Source organism: Garra rufa, chromosome 3 (assembly GCF_049309525.1).
Source record: "Garra rufa chromosome 3, GarRuf1.0, whole genome shotgun sequence".
Classification (NCBI taxonomy): Eukaryota; Metazoa; Chordata; class Actinopteri; order Cypriniformes; family Cyprinidae; genus Garra; species Garra rufa.
The window spans coordinates 30,783,219-30,808,314 of record NC_133363.1 but is presented as its reverse complement, the minus strand read 5'-3'; the positions used below and the strand labels follow the sequence as shown (position 1 = coordinate 30,808,314).

Below are 25,096 nucleotides of genomic sequence, written 5' to 3'. Positions count from 1 at the left end.
CCATCACATTTACAATATTTATACTTACCTAATTTATTCAGCATCAAAATGTCAGAGACAGGAGATAAAAAAAGATATATGGATAATTACACGGTTATCTGTTATACTGTATATGTGTGCTAGCAGAAATTACTTTGAGATGTGGGAAGGGGCCAGAGAGATATCAGATATATTATGTTTGTATTGGATTTGCACATAAAGCATTTGTGAATTCATATTTCTATGTTGATCCCATTGGAACAGTGTGCTTTAGGATCACAGTATATTAATGAGTAGTTTCTTTGAGGCGGTTTATTTTTTGCTCTGTTTCTATCATAGCTTGTTTGAAACAGAGCTCCTTAAGCTTAGTTCCCATTAAGTGTTTGTGTTTTCCCTCTCAGATTAGATAAATTGTGAGGAGTGTTACAGATGATACATTGTGGATTCCTCAGGCAAACAGAGATTTGTGTCAGAGTACTTCCTCGTAAACAATTACTAGGGAAACAAACAAAGAACACAGTCAAACACACACACACACACACACACACACACACACACACACACACACACACACACACACACACACACACACACACACACACACACACACACACACACACACACACACACACACACACACATGTTTGTTTTTGTGAATTGTGGGGACATTCCATAGACGTAATGGTTTTTATACTGTACAAACGATATTTGCTATCACCCTACACCTTCCCTACACCTAAACCTAGCCCTCACAGGAGACTGTGCATATCTTTACATTCTCAAAAAAACATTTTCTGTATGATTTATAAGCCTTTTGAAAAGTGGGGACATGGGCAATGTCCTCATAAGTCACCCTCTCCTTGTAATACCTATGTCATACCCATGTTATTACACACATTTGTGTCCTGATATGTCACAAAAACATGCCCACACACACACACACACACACACACACACACACACACACACACACACACACACACACACATGTTGGGTTTACATGTTTTATGGGGACATTACATAGGCGTAATGGTTTTTATACTGTACAAACCGTACTTTCTATCGCCCTACACCTACCCTACACCTAAACCTTGCCCTCACAGGAGATTGTGCATACTTTTACTTCCTCAAAAAAAGTCATTGTGCATGATTTATAAGCCTGTTTCCTCATGGGGACCTGAGAAATGTCCCCACAAGGTCAAAATCTACTGGTATTCCTATCCTTATGGGGACATTTGGTCCCCACAACGTGATGAATACCAGACCACACACACACACACACACACACACACACACACACACACACACACACACACACACACACACACACACACACACACACACACACAGTTAGTGTAAAATATCTCTTGCCTTCAAAGCATCCATCTAACCAAAACACTCTCTTTGTCAGGAAAGCTTTGACTTGCTGTTAACTGCTTTCCCGTCTGTCACTGAACCTGCCATTTCTCCTTTATTTGAAAGATTGCTTCCCAGCTGTCCGATGAAGCCATGATGGGGAGTTTTCCCTAGCGATATGACCCTTGAACCCAGTAGCACACAAATTGTCTTTCAGATCTTCCATCGAGGGTCAAAGGGCAATTAGCATCTCAAGATAAGGGAAAGAGAGATTTAGTGAGACGGAGAGAGATTGTGAAGTAGGTGATGTTAAAGGTTATATGGTAGCTGATAATAAAAGATTAAGTGGTATCACAGAACAAGAGTTTACCTGACAGATCAATACCATCTTATATAGATATTATGTAGTATATTAACTCTTTCCCTGCCAAACACAGAATTTTGCAGGTTTCCACATTTTCACAGTTAGATGCTTATGGACGTTATTATGCATCTCCTGAATGAGGCCAGAATCTCTCGATCAATAACACAAGTGAGGAAGACGTAGAAATGAGCAGTCTCATGTGTAAGCAGATGCATATGAAAAAAATAATGTGATCGTCAACAATACAAAGCATATAAATGAAAACTTCCCTAATGTTACAGAGTGAATGTTGATTCAGGCAGTGGTAAAGAACTGCGATCTAGTGCATCTTTGCTTTGATCATCTTACTGAGAATGATCCAGATAGTGTTTGATAAAAACATGATTTTCTCAACTTTTTGCTCAAAATGTTGCTTTTTTTATGCCTTCATTCAAGTGTTATAAAAAAGAATCCTTGAAGCTAGAATAAAACCTTTTTTGATTAAAAGTATAGGCTCTGTTCTTTATTTTGATGTATTGCATGTATTGCAACAAAATATTCTGGGGTTCATCACATTTTTGTGAAAATGATCAAAACTGCTGATGGTGGCTGGCAGTTTCTTTCAAAAATGCTGGAGAGTTAAAAGAATAGTGAAAAGTGAAAAAAGAAAGTGATTTTTAAGGCATTTTTATAAATAAATGATTCATGTTGTTGGACGGTTTATGAACTGATTGACACTGCTCAGAAGACAAACACTTTTGAGTAATATCAGTGTAAATCAAGTGTTTGTATATTTTCATGTTCATGTAAAATACATTGGTTTGTGTAACTATACGCTGAAGCAGGCTTTAAATATTTATGTTTTATTGACATATCTCTGTAATATAAAAAGATCTGAACTTGTCTTTCTGTTACCTGTCTATTACTGACCATGAATCAACATACAATCTTATTTTATACAGTCAGTGATTTGATTTTGTAAAGATTTGTTTGAAAGTCTAGAGTGGGGCGTTAAAATTAATTATTACTTCATATTATATATATTTCTTTACTTATGTTGTGTCAATAGAAATAAATAAAAAATGCTATCTGCATTAATACATACAAATATACATATAAATAATGGCCTTTTTAAGCCATGCAGTATTTTAGACTGTTTTTTTTTTTTTTTTACTTGTTTTGTTACTAGAATTTCCGCAGAAATCTTGTGCTTCCTGTCATATTTATAACTAATGCAGGAATTAGAAATATAGTGGGAGAGAGAGAAGGAAAGTAGAAATAAAATATGTCACTGGTGTTCTGAATTCTCAGCCTGGTCCCAGCGGTCCTTATGAGGGTGTCATTTAGATAAATGCTCCCAATTACAGCCCTGCTGCCCGGTACTCACAGGCACAGGACTGTCTGTGTTTCTGAAGGTGTAAATGAGAGTTTTTTCCTTTGTGTATGTGTGCCTGAGGGTGTTTTATACACAATATTAGAAATCATACTACAGCCTTTAAAAAAAAAAAGGTTATTTTAGGGCATCAGTGGCTACATGAAAAACCTTTAACATCCATGAACCCTTTCCATTGCACAGAAAGTTCTTTTTAATGAATTGTTTAAATTATTAATTATTATTCCTTACACATAAGAATAAAAGCTTCTTTTAAAGGGAACCCTAGGTATTAAGACTTGTATGGCTTTATATAACAATAAATAATGTCACTTACTGAAATATGTAGTAGAAAACCAATGAAAGATTGATGTTATTTAAAAATTCCACATCGTTTTATACATATTTTGCACTATAGGGGGCGCCATCTATTTTTACCACAACACAACTCGGAAAATAAAATACTGATGTGACCATAGCTACTGAAAGAGCTTATACTGTAGGTGGCAATGGATATAAGCATAGGCCTAAACCAAATACCGTACCATTAACTTTCCCCACATGGAGTTTAAACGCCCCCGGATATCGAGTGAAATCCACGCTGAGAAACTCCTTCAGTAGCTGCAGCTTCACTACAAGTGTTGGCATGTTTACATCCTGCCAGGATGGCATCTAGAGTTTTTTGTCACTGTCGTTTGTAACCTCTTTCAATAGCTGTGGTCTACTAACAGCCTCAAAGGCATCAGGGCTAAAGTGAAGAGAACAAAAACGCAGGTCTTTAAGAAGTTTTATACGTCCACAGGCATCTTCCCATTCATTTATCCTCTTGTTATTACTAGGAAATCAGTGAAGACTTATATCACTTCTCTTGTTGCCCTGTGACTGAAAATTACACACAATGTGGTTTCGTATCAGTATTTTATTTTCCGAGTTGTGTTGTGGTAAAAGTAGCAACAGGTAGCACCAGCAGCTCACTGAGTACAACCATTGCACGTCATCAAAATAATGGCGCCCCACATATGTGTATAAATATATGTATAAAATATTTGTAGATTTTTTTTATAGAATGTAAATCTTTCATGGGTTTTCTACTACATATTTTCAGTAAAAACGTTATATTAAGCCATAAGTCTTAATACCTGGGGTTCCTTTTAAGAAATGTTGATTGTAAGGTTATTTGGGGAACCCAAATAGGTTCTTTTATGGCATCTCTCTAAAACAAAATCCTTTTTGGAATTTTTTTTTTTTCTAAAAATGTAGCATTTCTGTTTCAGAATGTTTATGTGACTGCTTTGGTTGTGTCCGTATCTAACCAGATTGTTTAATAGTTGCACAAGTCTGAATTATCTCTGTGTTCCCAGCCTCACGTTGGCAGATGACCAGGCCCCCTTGCAACACTGAGTCTTTGAAATTATAGATACGTATTTTTCTGAAAGCAAACCACATAGATCTTCCCTAAAGGCTTTCCATGAGTGTAGGGTCATGCTTCCCTCTGATTCAGCTCTGCTGTTAGGAGAAAATAGCCTGTGTGATAAATGCTGTTTTTTTTCTATTCATCAAAGAATCCTGAAAAAAAGTGTAACCGTTTCCACTAACATAATTACACAGCACAACTGTTTTCAACATTTATAATAGGACATGCTCCTTAAGCAGAAAATGGGCAAACTAGACTAATTATTGAAGGATCATGTAACACTGAAGACTGGAGTAACAGCTGATGAAAATACAGCCGTAGAATAGAAAAGTTATTTTAAATTGTAATAATATTTCACCATCTGTATTTTTGATCATATAAATGCAGCCTTGATGAGCATTTATATATAGAAACTTTTTGAGTAGTACATGTTCAAAAATAAGTGCTATAAAATAATGTATTGTACTGCAAAGTGCTGACAGTTGTCACAAATCCCTTGAGCTATATGTAAACAATAGAAGTGTGCTGGTTAGCTTGAATGTTGATATGCTATTTACAGAGTAGCGGTGAGGTAATGCCCTTTGGGAGGGTTGGAGGATGGATGGCTTTGTGTGGTTTGATAGATGTCAGAGCTAATCAAGACAGATGTAGTGAGTCATTGTAACTTTCATGAACACTTGGATTCAACAAGACTTCTCTTTTCTCTCTTCACTGCCTCGCTTCAAATGATCTCTCCTGTTGGTTAAGTGGTAGATGAACCTTCTCCTACTGACTGAAGAAACTGTTGGTTTGCTCCCTCTACATTTTCTTACCTCTTCACGTAATTAAGCCTCAAGATACTCATAAGTGCAGTGTAGGTATGTGTACTGGCTCACTGCTCCTCAGTCAGTTTTTAAATAATGATAGAAATTTTAGGCGAACTACTCCTTCACATAATTTCAAATTTATGGCAGTGACCTAATAATATAATACAAACATACACTTTGTTGAAAAGCTATATCATAAACATTCCATTTATGGGAATGATGTGCCTTGAAATATTCACAGATTTGAGTTATGGAGTCTGATGACCTTTTCCTGCTCTCTGTGCAATAAAAACCGTATGATAGCCTTTCATAATAGTAAGTGAGAAGGCATTAGTGAGAATTAATTGCCGCCCGGCAGTATAATATGAGGGGTGTACATTCATCAGCAGTGGCTTAATAACTACCAAATACATTGCAGGCATCTCTGAATGGAGTGGCCATCGCATTGAGTTTATATCAAAAACTGTATTGAAATATTGTAATCTTGAAGTGTTATTAATCTGCCTCAGTTTGTTCTGTATCATCAGGTTAGCTCTTTTATTTTGTTCTTAAAGGGGACATCAGATGCAAAATTCACTTTTACATGGTGTTTGTATATAATGTATAATATAATATAATGTGTCTTAGCAGTTTGTGGACACCACCACCCTACAGTGATAAAAATCCATTCACTCCTTTTTTTTAATCCCCAAAAAACCTAAACAGTCTTAATTATCAAGCCATTTTGACCTCTGATGGCCTGTCCCAAATTAGCATATTTCTGCTCTCAGCCAGTTGAACACTGTCCGCCATTTCTCAGAAGTAATGCTGGTGTTTTGTAGTTGGATGTATAAGTGAACATAAGAGTTTTCATTCTCTCCCAACATCAGAGTCACTAAGGGCACAGTGGATTAGTTTTGTTTTGATCGTATTGCACCACCAAATTCACAAAAAAAATGGGAAAGAGGGGTGGAGTGAGCAGTAGCTCATTATCATTTAAAGAGACATGCAACATAATGATTCGCTGTGAACAGAGCTGTTTTTGACAAGATAAAAAGGGTGTTGTTTTACATGACCAGTAAGGAATTTTAACCAAAGTATGTTACAGACATTTCATGAAGACCATAAAGAATCAGACCAACTTGTGGAAAATCGGCATCCGATATCCCCTTTAACTCTGTTTAATTCAGCTCACCGCACATCCTTGTACAGTGACTGCATTTTGAAGTTTATGTGTTAGACTTGCTTTACACAGATCACTGTGATTTTCCCTAGAAAGAGCTATGTCTCATTTGACCACAACTGGTTTCTTATTGTATTCAGGTCACTGTTTTTTTTAGCAAAATTCATACATGCTTTCATATTCTCTGTTGCTGAACCTTCAAAGTGATCTTTTTGGCTGTTCCATGGCTTCTCTCGCAAGTCTCCTCGTTCGTGCAAAGAATTTTGATAGACGACCTTTACTAAACTGAGTGGTTTGGTTTCGCTTCCACTTTCTGATATTGGAGCCAACACAGAGCCCAACAAGACATTCACACACTTGGAAATGACTTTTTCCTAATTTCAACATTTGTTGTTTTTATTTACAACTAATTTGCTATTCTCTTTAGTATTCAATTCAGGCTTTGACTCCTTTAACTGTGTGGTTTTCAGCCAGGAAATGATTTTAATGATTCAAAAACGTAGAAGCCAATTGTGTGGCTGTTGTGTACTTTTAATTGTTTTTCTGTTTTGTTTTCTGTTTGAATGTTCAAACAGCATATTTTTCTTTTTCATTTTTTATTAAGAATATCATAAAACAATGTCACATTGAAATAATTAATATCTGATTTAGTGTTTAGGAATAAATAACACAGCAAGCTAAATTTCACTGTTATTTGCGTTTCATTAAAATGGTTGAATTCAGCCTAAATGCATTTACACTGCATAAAACACTGTGTGTGTGCCAACATCCAGCACCAGAGTGCCTTGTTTCTTAAATGCAGTAGGACTATAATACCTCTAATTTTCACAACAACAAACACAAAGGATGAAAGGAAATCAGCATCATTAGATTAGGGGATATCTGCACGGTGGCACACAAGCACTTTGCACTGTTCTAGCAGTGAAATAAGCACTTCACAGATCATTTTGAGCGCTGATACCTGGCTCCTCATGTCCTACTTCAATCTATTTGCGCATCTTAATGGTATGTAGGGTATTTAAAAACTGACGCAGATGTGAGTCAGCAAAGACGTTGAACCCTCTTCAATGTTTTGTTCTTTCAGGATTATGGAAAAATAAATTAATTAGTTGCTGTTCTGTAGGGCTGCACGATAGATTGTTTCAGCATCGTCATCGCGATGTACGCATGCGCGATAGTCACATCGTGGCAGTCACGATGCAGGGCAAAAAAAAAATGTATGTGTGTCTGATTTAAAAATTTATTTTCTATATTTCTAAACTTTCTATTCACGGATCTATATTTGTTTAAAATAAAGTAATTAACTCATGTTTAAAGGTTCTTTAAAAACTACAAACGTTGCTTCACCTACTTCATGCATGCAGTCTCTGCGTGCGCATGGCGAAATGAGCGCGGGATGGGAGAAAAGCGCCGAAATGGAAGATTCGGTCGCAAAAAGAAACGCAACGTCGGTCATATGGAAGTATTTTGGATAAAAAAGGATGCTGCTGACCAAAAACAGGTGCTTTGTCGGGAATGCCTGGCAGTTATTGCCACAACTCGCGGAAACACTACGAATTTAAGGGACCGTCCACATGTCGCGCCTAAAAACGTGTGGAAAACGCTAGGCGCGCCGCTTTCTCCTTCTTTCCAAAGCGCTCTGTAACTTGAGTGGCAGAGCGGCGTCTGCCGTTGCTAAGCAACCATGAGCCGCGCTCTCCTAAAGACGCGGAAGTTTCAGCAAAGATAAATAAACAAAGATAAATGGATTTCCAAAACTAAAAATTGCTTGCAGTAGCTCTGCTGCTAAAAAAAGTTATCCCTGTAACAGCTATGATCAGCTGTTCCTCCATCTTGGCTAAGCTTTTAATGTTTTTCGTGAAAGGAAGAAGCTGATTTCCCTTTCATCAGGATAAAAGCAATATTCATTATTAATTTCATATTAGAGCCTTGATTTGCCTAAATTGACAGTGAATACGGTGAGTCAAACTGTTTATGAAACTACCCAAAATAAGCTTTAAAAAGTATTTTATTTCAAGGTTTCGATTATACTGTACTTTTACATTTTTTTATTCTTTGAAAATGCTTACAAAATTACCCCAATTATTCTTGAATTATTATTTGATTTTTAAGCAGTTCAAAACAACCTGATGAACATAAATGAATTTGTACACATCGCAATATATATCGCAAGAAAAAAATATATTGCAATGTAATTTTTTCCCAATATCGTGCAGCCCTACTGTTCTGTACTGTAGGTTATGAAACATGTTGAAGTCATGTAAACGTTCAAGAAATGCCACGTTATTTGCCGGTATATTGGACGCTCTCCAATAGGAAAATTATGTGCATTCTTTCTGTTACGTGATTTACTAACCATTTACATATTTTGATTTGCAAATTGTTCTTTCTAAAGTCATAGACGTTAACAGTTGTTTGTGCAAATGAAAAACATTCCCTCAAGCTTTTAGACTTTCGTTCATATGTCCTTGAGTCTAAGCATACCCATTTACATCGTTCGGCAGACACTTTTATAAACATTTAACAGGAATTTCACTCAGTATATACATACTGTGTCACAGGTCCCTGTGGCTGCTTATGAACGTGTCAAGGAGACAAGTGAACAATCATTGTGCTTATGACCACTAATACTCCAGTCTCCTACAACTGGTTAATCTGGCTAAACTAAACTAAAAACAGAAGCTCTACCTTGTTTCACCTGTTGTGGCGTACCTCAATCAGCTTCACACAGTGTTTGTTCACTTAGGCCAGAGGAGAACTGTATCTCTGACTGAGATGCTTTTCTGTCTCTGTTTCTGTCACCTAATGGAGTTTTTGTTTCTTGCCACCATTGCCTTTGGCTTGCGTAGTTGGGGTCTCAAATGCAATTCTGTCATTAATTACTCACCCTTATGTCGTTCCAAACCTGTAAGACCTTCGTTCATCTTCGGAACACAATTTAAGATATTTTTTGATGAAATACAAGAGCATTCTGACCCTGCATAGACAGCAATGAAAGTGACACTTTCAAGGCCCAGAAAGGTCTCTGCCACGGATTCACGAGAGTACCATGATGTGGTGCTGCTGACGCAGGAGCCGGTGTTCTGACGCACAACGAATAATGACGCTATTTTCTTGTTTGCTACTGTGAAGAAATAAAGGTGACTTTAATTGATGCTATATTGTGATATAGACTTTCAAAGATGGACAAAATGTTTTTGATTATGTAAGATTGTTTGATTTTAATTTATTTACATTGTAAAGTCAAAAGTTTTTGGACAGTTAGATTTTTAATGTTTTTAAAGAAGTCTCTTCCGCTTACTAAGCCTCCATTTATTTGATCCAAAGTACAGCAAAAAAAGGACAATTTTGAAATATTTTTACTATTTAAAATAACTGTTTTCTATTTGAATATAGTCGTGTAGATTTAAAAAGTACTGGAATTCACTATAGTGAGCACATTACATTTAAGTACTAGGCTTATCACTAGCAGATTTGAGCCGCTTGACCAAGTATATTTTGGGAAAGTATGTTATTTAAACATTGAATATGTGACAGCAGATGACGAATGATGCTGAAGAGTGATCAAACGATGCAAATGAGATTGATTTAGTTTGAAATATTGAATCAAGATGTCTTTGCACACATGCATACATGTTAGCAGCAGATCTCTGGAGGAGGAGGAATCAATGATTCAAACAAACACATTTCTTAAAGGTGCTGGTCATGGCCAGTGTCTAGTTTTTGGAAGACCTGTCAGAGAATGTTTATGACACCACTTCCGTAAATTATGTTTGACGCTAATGCTAACCTCTCGCTGTGTCTCTAGTGGTGGGTCTGACTCTGAAGGATTTTACACAAGCACAGAAATCAAGTACGCCTGTCAAAGTGTGGGTTATTTTCAGTAGAGATCCATCAATAAGCAAAAGAACAGTCAAGGACAAGGACATGTGCAAGGCTTTGTAGAATAACGTGCACACTCTTCGATGCGTAGATGCTTTTGTACCTTTTTTCGATCGCACTGTTTTCCTCCAGCGCTTCCTTCCAAATACACAGGCTGTTCTCATACCTTGCACCGTGATTCAATGTGACAGTGAATGTCTGCACGGAGTATGACTCATGATCCCAAATGAATACAGGAAGTCACAATGTTTTCTGTTCATTTCCAAACTCGGAAACAGTTCACTTTCCCTCATGGCAAGAAATTGATTTATTCTGAGATTTAGACTTGCCTCGAAACCAAATTGTCTTTATACAAGTAGATTGACTTTATATCAGTAGATTGGCTGATGATGCTGCTGATATCAGGATATTTTATGCCTGTTATATTTCAATTTGTTTTGAAATGCACCTTGTTTTCTTTTTCTGTTAATGATTTCTGTAAAAGCATGTGACAGTGAAGACTGATAATGACTGCTGAAAATTCAGCTTCGCCGTCACACCAAACTTTTTAAAATATATACTGTGTACTTTAGGGTTGTCACGATACCATAAAAATGACTTACGATACTATACCAGCTGAAGTATCACGACAACAAGTAGTATCACGATACCATGCAGTATTCTGTTAATTTAAAATTCAATTCTACAAAATGAATAAAAAAATTCATAAATAAAAAGATGTAAATGAAAACAGGCAAGATTTTTCTCTGAATACTTCATTAATGTGAATGAATGACTGGCTATTGTTATCTATAAAATCATGTAAACAAAACTCATCTGAGCACTGCACAGAAGCTTCATAGAGTGACATTTAGATGTGGTATTATACATTTAGACTGTACTTATAATTGCATAAGTAATGTTATAAGATTATTGTTTTAAATACAAAACTCTGAATATAGAAATATGTTGTAAAAGAATGTAATATGATGGGAAACTTAAAACAGCCAGCAGGTGGCAGCAGTGTTCATGATCGAATCACTGAGTCGTTCAAACGATTCTTTCAAAACGGCTGAATCATTCAGGAGCGAATCAAATGACTCGGCTTAGTGAATCAGTGATTCGCCCAAACCAACGCCAATTCAGATTCGAACACAGAAGCGAAACAAAAACATCTTGCTGGCGTCGTATTGCTGAACTGTCACGAGCATTTTTGCTGCCATATCTTAAAATTTCCAAGTAAGCAGGTTGTATATTAAAACGTATTCATTTATAATGTTAAAAAATACATATATAATGATTGATAAGAACCAAGTGCAAAACCACTATGTTAATGAATGGAATTGCATTTGTGATCGCAAAGATGCTTCCAGAAACGAATTATTACACTTGTTCTAAAAGTGGGCAACTAAATAAAAATACCAAAATTCTTTCTAGTAAAATATTTTGTTGTTTAATAAGTGATTATTGAGCTGCTATTTTTTAAATAACATTAGACGTCTGAATCACACCCTCTCTTCTGAAACTGCAGCGTGAACAACGATGTGCACGCGCAGCTGCTCATTTCAAACTGAACTGAAGCGTCGGAAAACACTGAATAGCACATAAAGCGTATACACAGCCTGTACTACACAATGCACAGGAGAAAGACATTTTGGCAATCAACTTGTAATGTTTCTGTTGGCGTGCATGAACGTTTTAAACAGTGTTCAAAATATCTACAACATATCTCACGGTAATACCGTGTGGACGATACTACCGTTTCAAAAATGCAATGGCACCGCGGGTTTTTGTAAGCTTTAGTATCGCGATACTACCGTAGTACCGGTATACCGTGCAACCCTAGTGTACTTTAATGTGGAAAAGTCAGAATCATTGATTGGAAAGTCGATTTGTTTTGAAGTTCAAAGCAGCTTATTGTCCCTGTTCTCCTTCTCCACCATTTCTTCTCTCCATGTTTCTTTATTATCCACACTCCTCCTTCACCAGCGACATTAGTCCTGTCAGCTAATCAGTGGCATTAAATGAGCCATCCGATTAAGTTAGCATCATTAGCGAAACGTTTGGCAACCGAAGCGCAGCGTGCCACACAATCCTCCAAATTAGCTTTATTAGTTACATAATGTTCCTCTGAGGCCTCTGACATTTCACTCTCCACAAGAGGATTTACTTAATGAGTTGGCTGTTTCTGGCGCTCGCTCCACCAACTCCGCTGATGACCTCTGCCGAGTTTTACTCCACTTCGGAGATGCTGAACGCCGTCATTGTCTGATTGCGTATTCTAATTAACAATCTCGACTCTTCTTAATGAATGGCATGTATTAGGAATTCAATTACGGTTTAAAAATGCTGGCTTTTTGGCGTGTTTTTTTTTTTTAATTAAATTAGCTAAGGTGAGAATGTTTTGGTAATAATCAAGCAAATTTTAAACAGTAATAATAAAATACTGCCTTTCTTGTGATTATACCATCTGTCATGTTGGAGTGATAGGACAAGTTTGATAACAAACAAACAATCTCAGTATTTTTTATATACTGTATGTATGCGGGTTATAAGCATTTCAAAAACAGACACATTTTGAAAAGCGCAATCTGTCAGGTTCACTATCATCATGTTTAAATTTAAAAGGCTGTTTGTAGGGTGCTATTCCTCAGACTTTCTTTAGCTCCTCATCCTGGCTTGATACCTCGCTGTGAAGTCTTGGAAACATGACGCCTGGCATAGCGATCAGCAGTAGCCTGCTTCCCCCACCCTGCCCAGCCTTCCCTCCCGCTTTCATTTAAACCTCCCGAGCTGAAACACCTCTGTTCTGTCAAGTAAGAAACAAAAATGTGAGCTCAGCAGGAGCTCCAGAGAAGAGTTCTGTTCACTTCTGTTTTTTAATTAGTTCTATGGGGGAAGTCTTTAGTGCTGTATGTTTGTGTTGAGGAATAGGCTTTGATCAGGCATTTTGCACAGTATATCGCTGCCAGCAGCAGTATGCTTTTTCTCAAACTAACTGAGAGGTTCACTGCATGTTAACAGTGAGTTAAAAGAAAGTGACAATGTCATTTTAAACGTAACCCTGTGACCTTGACCTTGTTCTTGAGTGCATTTCATGTAACTGTGATGTGTGATAAAGATTGGTTCTGACAGTGTCAGACTGGTTTAGGCCACAGCTGTCTGCCTGGTTGATTTTTGCAAATATTTCCACACCTGTAATGCTGCCTTGTCATGACTTATATCTACAGGAGTTAAAATAACTTCTCCATGAGCTGACATCAATCTCTGGCTAGTTCACATTACCTGCCACCTTTGAAACATTGTCATACTCAAAACTAATTTGACACTGTCCTTACCAGAGTCTGCTCTCCGTTTTAACATGCTGTTTTGGTCAGGAACAAACTGAACATTCTTGTTTTTTTCTTTTTGTAAGGTTGATAGTCTGAGTGTGTGTATTTATTTGTTTCTTTCTGTCATTTCATATCATAGCAGTCATTTAGGCTATGTCTACTAGGGTTGTAATGGTACATATATTTGTCCCAAACCGTCACGGATCTGTCAGACGACAAATACAGTCAGTCATAGCCGATCAGTCCAGAACGGGGTGCCGTCATGTACACTCCATCCATGTTTTTTTCCCCGTAAGAGTGTATGCGGCCATTTGTTACCCTGGACCACAGAACCAGTCTGAGGTAGCACAAGTATAGTTGTAGCAATAGCCAAAAATACATTGTAAGGGTCAAAATTATACCAAAAATCATTAGGATATTAAGTAAAGATCATGTTCCATGAAGATATTTTGTAAATTTCCTACTGTAAATATATCAAAACTAATTTTTTAATAGTAATGCATTGCTAAGAACTTAATTAATTTTTTTGCACCCTCAGATTCCAGTTTTTAAAAAAATCTAATCTAATCTAATTAATCTTGGACAAATATTCTCCTATCCTAACAAACCATACATCAATGAAAAGCTTATTTATTCAGCTTTCAGCTGAATACATTTCAAACTGTTTACCTGTTCTACCATTTACTACTCTTTGTTATTCTTCTTGTTATTTTACTACAGCAGCTAATGAACCTTACCAAAAGTCTCGCACATTCACAGAAAACGGCATATTTTTCAAAAAGTTGAAAAATAAGGTGGATACAGTCTATGGCACCAATCCAAAACAAGAATTCAGAGTTCAGATGGCATGCAAGAGCTCGAAGAACCACCTGCTTGTTTAAAATCAACAGTGTGGTAAAGTTTTGGGTCAACCGGCTATAAATTGTAACCGTTTTTTTAAGTTTTATTTTGGGTTGGGGGGAGGGGGGGGATACATTAGCATTTTCATTCAGTCCGTCTGCTTTTTTTTGTTTTGTGCAGGTGTCTTATATAGCGTAATTTTCCAAATCTAAATTCAGACCATTCTGTTTTTGCTTTAAATCCTGAAATTATACAGTCTAATTCAAAAACAACTGCTCATGATACATGTTTGTAGCATTCATGTCTGTTCAAAATAAATGGAAAAATACATTTCCTCATCAAACCATGACTCCAAAACCGAGGTACATACCGAACCGTGACTTCTGTGTATCATTACACCCCTAATGTCTACATTAATCTAGATGCATTGAAAAAACAAAAAATTTTGGCTCTCCATCCACACTAATGTTTAAAAGCATTTTCCAGAAGTTTCTTGTCTCAAAATAAGAGGGATCATACAAAATGCATGTTATTTTTATTTAGTACTGACCTGAATGAGAGCCAGGGGTGGAAACTTTTTTGAATTTGAAGATCAGGGTAAATTTAATTATTTTGTCTTCTGGAAAACATATAGAACACAAATAAAGCTTCTGAAGGCCAATATTAAATGAAAAAAAAAATATGATATTTAGGCAAAATAGAAAATTCTGTTCAAAAGTTTACACCCTTGGCTCTAAAACCTGTTTTCCTTCTGAAGCATCAGTGAACCTTCTGTAATAGTCCCTCAGTTGTCCTCAGTGTGAAAAATGGATCTCAAAATCATACACTCTGAAGAACAGTGCGCAGTTTAACTGTTCAGGACAAACAAGGGACAGCTATCATGAACACGAACAGCTATCACTAAAACAAACCCACACCGCTCAGGTAACAACACAGTATTAAGCATCAAGTGTATGTAAACATTTGATCAGGGTCATTTTTATAAATTCAACTATTATGTTCTCTTGTGGACTATATTTAAACTTCTTTTATGTGAAATACCTTATTCAGGTCAGTACTAAATAAAAAATAACATGCATTTTGTATGATCCCTCTTATTTTGGTAAAATAATTAACATTTTGCAGATTCTGCAAGGTGTATGTAAACTTTTGACTTCAACTGTACGTTTGTGTCCTATCATATCTTTCTGTGTGTGACTCAGTAATTAAGCAGTGTAATTTAGACCTTTCTCTCTCTTGCTTCTTTCCTCCATGCAGATCCAGTGATTATGGGTCAACCTATACCAAGCTCAACCTGATGCCTGGGACAACCATCATAGTCACAAACTTCTACATCTGTCCCACCAATAAGAAAAAGGTAAGAGTCTTTACTAAATCGTTTCACAGTTCTTTATTGTAACTAAAAATAATGTCATTTTTTCATAGAAAGGTAAAGGTAGTAAAGCAAAAAACCTGTAAATTGTCAGTTTGATGAATAGTTTAATAAACAATTCCTCACTTTCCCCCTTTTACTGCCATTTTAGTATCATGCTGGATGCATATGATTGTGATATTAATTAGGTTTTTTCTCTCCACATATGTTAATGAATATGTGAGTATGGAAATGAATTATCATGCACAGACTGAAATTAACACTCAATTATAAATTATTGGCAGCGGTGCATGTTTAAGCACAGATCAGGGATTCACATGACTATATAAAATTGTTCTTATGAGCCCCATATGGTTTTTCTCACTTGATATTAGAATGTTTTCAAATACATCTAATAAATATGTCCTGTGAGTCTGTGTGAGTATAATTAAATGTGAGGAGCCTAAGGTCATGTGAATTTTTTTCCCCTCCCTTATGGAGATTGATGGTAATGATCACCCTAGAGCAACTATGACATGTTCAAGCGTGTCAAAGTCATCCTAATGAAGTTTACAGGGATCTCCTGCTCATTAGTAATCTCCTCGCAACCCCTTTTACATGAACACACGTCACAGCTGAATAAGTGCTAGCTGTCTATAATAGGCGATTTAGCAGAGACACATCAAAGCTTGTCTGCTGTCTTCAGCTTTTGTTGCAAGCCACAATATTATTAATTCACAGGAAAAAAACTCTTACTCCAAATTATAGGCAGTATGTTTGAGAAACATAGCTGTGTTTTGATGTTTGTGGCTGCAGAGTAAATTGCACAGGAAGTATGGACTTCAGGAGACAAAAGGGAAAAGTAACTCCACAGTCACTTCTGATGGCGTAGCAGTCAAACCCCTTTCCCACGTCAGACTCTTTTATCTTTAAATGTCGGACGGCCGTACCTTGAATGTCGACACAAAGAGTGTTTTGAGCAGGGCAGGACAATACGTGCACTTTCTGCTGTGTCTGGGAAAAAAAGTGGCTTTCATGAAAACAGACACTTGCAGGCTTCTATGAAGCAACCCTTGAGTGTCCTCATTGATGGCGCTGCCGTCTGGGGCACTTGCAGTGAGCTGCAGGAAAAGCATCTATTTGCAGAGCTGGCAACACAGTTCAACTCTGACTCACAGAAATGATAGTCGTGCTGCTGGACAGTGGTTGTCATATTATGATGCTATTCATCATAATCACACATCTCTCACACCTCTCTCCCTGTGTTTATATTTGTGTGTTGTGTGCAGTTTAGTCAAGGTATCTATGTGTAATTTAATAAAAAATGCCTTTTGGCTGGGTGTACTGTTGGGAGATATGTTATTCATATTCATATGTTGATTTTGATTTAGCCATTAAAATGATAGTTCACATCCTATGTCATCCGCTGAAACGCCACTCTCTCATGACTGTGAGTACGACAGTTAGCGGAAGGTAGAGATTTGCGCTTTATACAATTTTAAATATGGATATTTTTCTTACACAAATGCATTGATTCGCTTCAGAAGACATTTATTAACCCTCCTGGAGCCATGTAGATCACTTTTTATGTTGGATGGATGCACTTTATTTTGTTTTAAAATCTCAACAGCCATTCACTACCATTATAAAGCTTGGAAGAGCCAGAATATCTTTTAATATAACTCAGATTGTATTTGTCTGAAAGAAGAGAGTCATATACAACTAGGACTGCTTGCCTACTTAGACTACATGTATGTACACACACACACACACACACACACACACACACACACACACACACACACACACACACACACACACACACACAAATGCAGTTTGCACTGTGTGATTTGTTGGAAAAAAAGGAGAATGTCATAATTTCATGTAGAAAATTAGACAGTGGAGTGAAATTCATATAAAATGAATGGTAAAAACATTATTTTTTACTAAAACTAGTTTAAATTAGTTTTAATTTAATTGTTTAGCTAAAAGTAACTAGATTAAATAAATGTTTACCAATTAAAAATTAAGCTCCATTAGCTATTAAGGAAAGCTGTCAAACATTTTGAACACATTTCAGCCGTTTCCCAACAAATTTGTATTATCTTTATTCAATCTTAATCCAAGATAAATTGTTGTGGTGTGTTTTACTAGGCTCATGCAACACTGAAACATTTTTTTGTCTCTTAAAGGGGTCCTATGCTCTTTTACAAAGACTTTATTTAGTTTTGTGGTTGCACTAGAACATGCTCTCATGCTTGGTGGTTCAAAAAACGCATTATTTTTCACATAATTTACATTACTACAATAGCTTTCTTCCCAGCCTGGCACAAATGGCTCGATTAGTTCCGGGTTTGATGAAGGCCCGCCTTCCGAAAAACGAAATGTGTTGTGATTGGTTAGCAGTCCCACTGTGTTGCGATTGCTTAGACAATGTTTCAGTCCTGCCACACCCCTTCCCAAAGCAGCAAGTTCTGTGTACAACTGCGCAAGCTAGATTAAAGTGATTTTTACTTTTGAAATATGGATATTTTTCTCACAAAAACACATCGGTTCGCTATAGGAGGCTTTTATTGACCCCTCCGGAGCCATGTGAAGCACTTTTTATTATGCACTTCATTGGACTTGTTTTGTACTGATGGAGGGAAACACCAGTATATGATGTTCTAAAGCTTGGGAGTGCCAGGATAATTTTTAATATAACTCTGATTGCATTCGTCTGAATGAAGGAAGTCATATACACCTAGGATGCATGGAGGGTGAGTAAATAATACGCTACAGTAGTGTTGGTCCTATCGTCAGCCTGCGAGATCGCCGATAAATGATATTATCATTATTGTGCTAATTTATTTAATTATTTATATGCCCGAAACCAGCTCCAGCATAAGGCTAGTGAAGCTATCTACACTGTATGATGAATAAATCTCTTCACGTGCACGGCACACGTCTATGGCACGGCTGTTACCCGGCCACCAATGACTGTCACTCTATTAAATGCTTGTGTTTACATCAGCCACAGCTCCGCATGTGTTTTGACCCTCTGTACCACACACATCAACGGCGCGGCTCCGACATGGAGCAGTTTGCGGCCACTTTCGCCAATGCTTGCGTTTATACCAGCCGTCCTGCGGCTCGCTGAAGCATCCCAGAAGCAGCTGTCCATGCTACATTGCTAAAGTTAGCTTTGTCCCTCCTCACCCGCCAACGATTCGAATTTCCGTAGGCGGGATTTATTTTAATGATATTCTAATGGACCGCGTTGTGACATCATAGCATCCGGAAAACAAACGCTGTAGTCCAAAGGAGCTGTTCGTTGTAGTTCTTGAAAAGAACCTTTGGAGTAGATTTTGAGATTTGTGACTTTGTAGATGTTTTTTAATGCCCAAATATACACACCACACAAAAATTCAAAAAAGTAAAAAAGCATTATAGGACCCCTTTAAATCTATTTTTTCATAAACTTGTTTTAAGCTGTTTATTTTTCATATATTTGTATAAATTACTTATTTTTCAGTGCATAAGTAAGCTGTATTATGGTAATGTGCGAGACTTTTGTTTCATTTGCCGCTGTAGGGAAATAATGAGAAGAATAATGAAGTGCAGTAAACGGTAAAACTTTGCACTACAAACCAGTGTGTTCATGAATAACATACTTGATTTAAATAATATGGTAAGAAACACCAGTTTGCAATATCAAGCAACAAAACAAGATGTTTCGTACAGCTAAAAATAGCTGGAGGTGGATGAGACTGGAAATGAGATGCATTAAATTTACAAATGGCTTCGCCCACTCTAACAGGAAAAATAAGCTGGGATTTTTGAAAATGTATAAAATAAATTTTGTTTTTAAACAGTTTTCCCTAATGCTAATCCCTAATTCCCTAAACAGATAGTTCCAGACCAAACTTGCACTGAGTAATTCAGTGTTGCAGTGCCTGGATGCTCAAACAAACAAGAGCAATGTCTGATAGCACCATAGAGCCACAGCGTTTACTCTTCAGCTGTATTGCTCAGCCCTATCTGAGTGTGTATTTAAATCAAAACATGTGTGTCAAGGTTTGTGAGACAGAGAGAGTGATGGTGAATGCGCTCGTACACCCCACAGGTCACCGTACAACCACACAATGTCAATCAGTGTGGCGTTAGACAGCGCCCCACCGTAGAGGGGAGGGATCAAACGCCACTGATCCAAAACCAAAGCGTCTGGCCCCCTTATTTCTACAGCGCTAAGCTCAACCGAGCGTGAATGAGAGCTAGAGCCACAAAAAGAAAGAAGCGTCAGAAGGAAAGAGGCAAAGACAGAAAAGCAAGACTGACAGTCATTGCAAATAAAGCTATCCTTGTCTCTAATATATCTGACCTCCATTAAATCACATTTCTAAGTCCCTTAACGAAGATGAGCAGTATCTTTTCTCAGTCTCTAATTAGAAATATTCAGCGGTGGAATTAACAGCAGCTGATGCTGCAGTAATGGATTCAGTGGAGTTCAGTGCCGCCTGCCTTCATTTCATTAATAGCTTGCGCGGTTCAGACAAAGAGTTTAAGCAAACAGTTTAATTTCAAACGGCATAAATTTCACTTTCTTTGTCCCGCCTTATCTCTCGCTGGAACTCCAGCAAGTAATTATTCAAGAAATAATGTGAGATTCGTCCACACTAGAGATACGGGGAAAGTTCATTAATAGGAAATGGCCTTCAAAATGAGAATGCAGGACACTTCTACTTTATCAGAGAAACAATGTTGTTATACTTTTCTGGTTTGTTTCAGATTCCATACTGTTTGAAGCATTAGCATATTTGTATCTTATAATTATTAAATGTTATTTAACTCATCTTCATTGCCTTTTTTGCTGACTACTACCCAAACTGACTACATCCATGATTTGGTGTCACAAATTTGGTGCCATAAAACATAAAGGAGACTCATTATGCCCTTTTTTACTATATGAAATGTAATGTAATGTCTCAGGTGTCCCCAGAATTTGTCTGTAAAGTTTCAGCTCAAAATACTCCACAGATCATTTATTATGTCATTTCAAAAAAGCCAATTTTGAGTGAAAGCAAAACCATGCTGATTTTGTGCATGTTTCTTCAAATGCAAACGAGCTGCTGTTCCCTGTCCAATTTTACAGAATAGAGTTGTGCTTTTACAGCCTGTACCTCAGATACTCTGCCAAAGAACATCTATTTGGTTTTGATTATCATGTCTATCTCGCTGAAATCATGCGTATTAAACCATATGTGACCCTGGACCACAAAACCAGTCATAAGTGTAAATTTGTCGAAATTGAGATTCTTACGTCATCTGAAAGCCGAGTAAATAAGCTTTCCATTAATATATTGTTTGTTAAAATAGGACAATGTTTGTCTGAGATACAACTATTTGAAAACCTGGAATCTGAGGGTGCAAAAAAATCTAAATATTGAGAAAATCGCCTTAAAAGTTGTCCAAATGAAATTCTTAGCAATGCATATTACTAATCAAAAATCAAGTTTTTATATATTTATGGTAGCAAATTTACAAAATATCTTCATGGAACATGATCTTTACTTAATATGCTAATGATTTTTAGCATAAAAGAAAAATCGGTAATTTTGACCCATACAATGTATTTTTGGCTATTGCTACAAATATACCCGTGCTACTTAAGACTGGATTTGTGGTCCAGGGTCACATATTAGTTTAAACTTCTGATATATGGTTTTCTGAGCACACCCATCTGAAGCAAGCACACAAAAATAGTGCTTTCATGTCTTATTGCACTTAAACGGTCAAATACACACAAGTTTATGTTAAAAACACACAAGTTACAAAAACAGTCGGTTATGTCTGTGAAGATAAACCGCTTGGATAAAATATATTAGATCTGTGTGGCAGCTGCGTAATAAAACAGTAAATAAATCAATAAATCCACTGCTCTCTTGTCTCATCAAAGGCTGGGATTCTAAATAGTGTTCTGTGATCGTCTGTGCAGCCTAAGACAGAACAGTTAGCATGCTTTACTCAAACTTTCACCATGGCTAGTACACCATTGTCGCTTGCGAAAACAAAATGACTGCGACGTGGGTGGAAAAGTGCAGATTAAGGAGCGGTATTATTATAATAAGATCTCTTCTACGTCACAGGGGGGAGCAAAATCTGAGCAGCTCATTTTTTCACATGCTTTTAGAGAAAGGCTTACCAAAACATTTTCTGAGTTGGTAGATGCACAGGGGACCCGATTATAGCACTTAAACGTCAAAAAAGTCAGATTTTCATTATATGTCCCTGTTAAACATTATTACATTATATTATGTTCAGATAGATGGTGTTTTCTTTCCATATATAAATCACCCACTATGGTGTGTGTTTTATGAACTGCGCTAATGATGCTTGCAGTATAGAAAAGTCCTTTCCCATTCTGAGGGACTCGTTCTGTTGGAAAAACTCCCATTACTTCAGCAGCTATAGTAGGAGCATGAGGCCTGAGATTAAAATCTCCTTGCTCAGTGTCTTGAAACCAAGCTAAAACAGATATAAAAGACAGTGGCTATCTCTGACATTTGGGAGTTTAATACATGCATTGGAAAGTGAGTGAAGCAACCAGCGTTCACATCCTCCAGCTCCGGAAAGCGGAAAGGCCGCATCCACGAGCGTGACTGCCTAATGGAATGATGTTTCTCTGGGTGAAAGTTCTCATAGAGCCGGGAACGAGGGAAGAGAGATAAAAGCCAAGAGATGTTCACTTGTTTCTCATAGCTGCTTTATCTTTAAGAATTTAGCAGGAATTTCTCACATTTTATCATTCTTTGGTGAAGGATTTTTAGGTGTCATATCTGGGTTTATCCAGACACGAAGCTCATAGACTGTTAGACTCTACTGTAAATTGGCATGTTAACCCACTGCGATATAATACTCAAAGCGCAGAGGGATCTTGAACCCGTTGTTCATGGTTTATAGGAGATAAATAAATGTTGGAAATATATAGTTATCAGTGGTGTGCGCCTGTGCAGTGGTGTTCTGAAATGCAAAATCCTCACATTTTTTATTTTAATTAAATGTAAATTCAAGTCTAACTTAGTTTTTTGGTGAAATAAATATTACTTACACTACCAGAATAAAAATCTGTGTTGTTTTTTTACATTCAACATACAACAATGTAATTAATAGGCTATTCTATTTATTAAAACCAAGTATAAATCTTGTGTTTTTAAGCATTTTATATTTATTCCAAAATAATAACTTGAGGCAGTAACAATTTAAACAATATATTTAATTTAAACAATTAAATATTTTATTTATGAACTGATGTTTAGCTGTTTTTTTTTTTTTTTTTTTCATAATTAACTTATTGTCGGATCATCAGTCATCAGAGTTCGGTAAACCCTGGTCACAGACATGGAAATGTACCTCTAATTTCAACAAGCTCATTGTTCACTAAAAAACTCCACAGATCATATTTTCAGGCCATTTCAAGTCTTATTTTTACACAACAAAGTGGTTATATCTGTGTGAGGTGTTTACTTACTTTATTAAATTAGACTTCCCATTAACGCCATTTTATTGTTCATTCAAACTGATTCACAAACGTGCATAAACACAAGAGGCGGGATTTATCGCTTGAACCAATCACAGCCGATCTTAACCAGTCATATCCAATCATATTGTGATGTGGAAGCATTGCCTTCTCTCACATTACTTTCCCTCATTCATTCACAATTACCCCCCACCAAACTCACCGCATGCTTTAGGTGTGTTAAAACTTAATGGGCTCAGGGGAGGCTAGAGAGACACTGACGTCTGCTATAACTTTACCTGCTGGTGTCGCTCTTGGACAGTTTTACTTTAGAAAAACAAGTGATTTATTTATTTATTTATTTCATGTTTTGTAATACTTGCGTTGTTTTATTTTTGTACTATGATTTTTTTTTCTCATCCAATTTTTTGAGGAGACACTGCCTCCCTTGCCTACTTGGAGGAAAACAAAAAGTTATTCTCATTTACTCATTATTCAAACACTTTATTATGTATTATTAGTACTGTTGATGTTATTGAAATCAACAACCAACAAATCCATGTTAGATCTTAGATTTCAAAATATAAAAATTAGCATTTCTCCACAACATCAACTATTTGCAGTCAAATTGAAAATGACATTCTGCCAAATATTATTGCCAGAGACAAATAAACACTTTTATGCCTAAACGTGTTAAAAGCAGCAGAGAGTTTCATTAATCTTGTGATTAAATGATGAAAATGACGATTTTTTTTTTTTTTTTGCTCAGCTTTAAAAGATTATAGAGTCAATTAAGTAGTCCATCGTTTAGCCAAGTGTAAGTATTACAAATTGCTTCTTTGGTCATGGGCTCTTTAAGTTGTAATGAGCTTTAAATTCTTTTGTAATGTGTGTCCACACACACAGAGACTCCCTCACACCACTAAAGGAAACCTAACAACCATAAACCAAAATACTTAGACTTACTAAAACACATGTTGTTTGAAATTTAAAATGTGATTGATTTTCTTGAATCAGTTCAGTAATCATGCAGTAGTTGCATGAGAATATCATCAGAGCCTGTAATAAAGTTTTTGATGTCACAGTGACCTTGTTTATGCTCCTGACCTTGTGGAGAGATCGATAGCACTGATAAATGTCGCTGATTTATTTTCACACACAGTTTGATCTCTTGTCATCATTGCCATTACATGGAATTTGTGACAGATAAAATGGATCGGTCTGACCTAATTTTCCATAACCAATCAATAGAAGACAAAATTTAGTACCTTCATTGTACTGCAGTGTCTGATGACCAAGAATTTGTTCTTTTAATGCTAAAAGAGGAGAAAGCATGTCCCATTGCAGCTTTGAATTATTGAGGCCGTTTTTCTTTAACTATTTTTTGTCTCTTGTGTTCAATCTAGGCCTCAGACTGAAAATTGCTTTGAGACAATTCCTGTTTAACAAAATCTATAAAAATAAATCTGAACTGAATGCAGAAATGTTGAAATTCTGAGGCGGTAGACTCACTAAACGTGATTGCCAAAATAATTACTGTTTTCCAGAACTTTTTCCCCTCTGCCATTGGTCAGATAGACTAAGCATATCCATTTGGGATATGAGAAAGTATTTCAACCAAAAATTACTTTTTCAGATGTAACCAGCATGCCCCCTGCTAACCCACTTTTGGTGTCTGTCATTATTTAGGCTTGATTTTATGTAATTATCTGTGGACATGAGATAAATGTGTGTTAATTATAGCCTCAACAAATTAAAGGTCATGCATAGGCTTTTGAGTTTCAT

General features: G+C 36.6%; 1 protein-coding gene across 1 annotated transcript in view; it reads left to right on the top strand.

Annotated features, from left to right (window-relative positions):
• Positions 1-25,096, top strand: part of LOC141331546 (VPS10 domain-containing receptor SorCS2-like) — a 173,225-nt gene that overhangs the window by 40,612 nt on the left and 107,517 nt on the right. Inside the window, exon 3 of the mRNA XM_073836601.1 lies at positions 15,723-15,822. Within this exon, the coding sequence (XP_073692702.1) occupies positions 15,723-15,822 (100 nt within the window). The remainder of the gene's footprint in view (positions 1-15,722; positions 15,823-25,096) is intronic.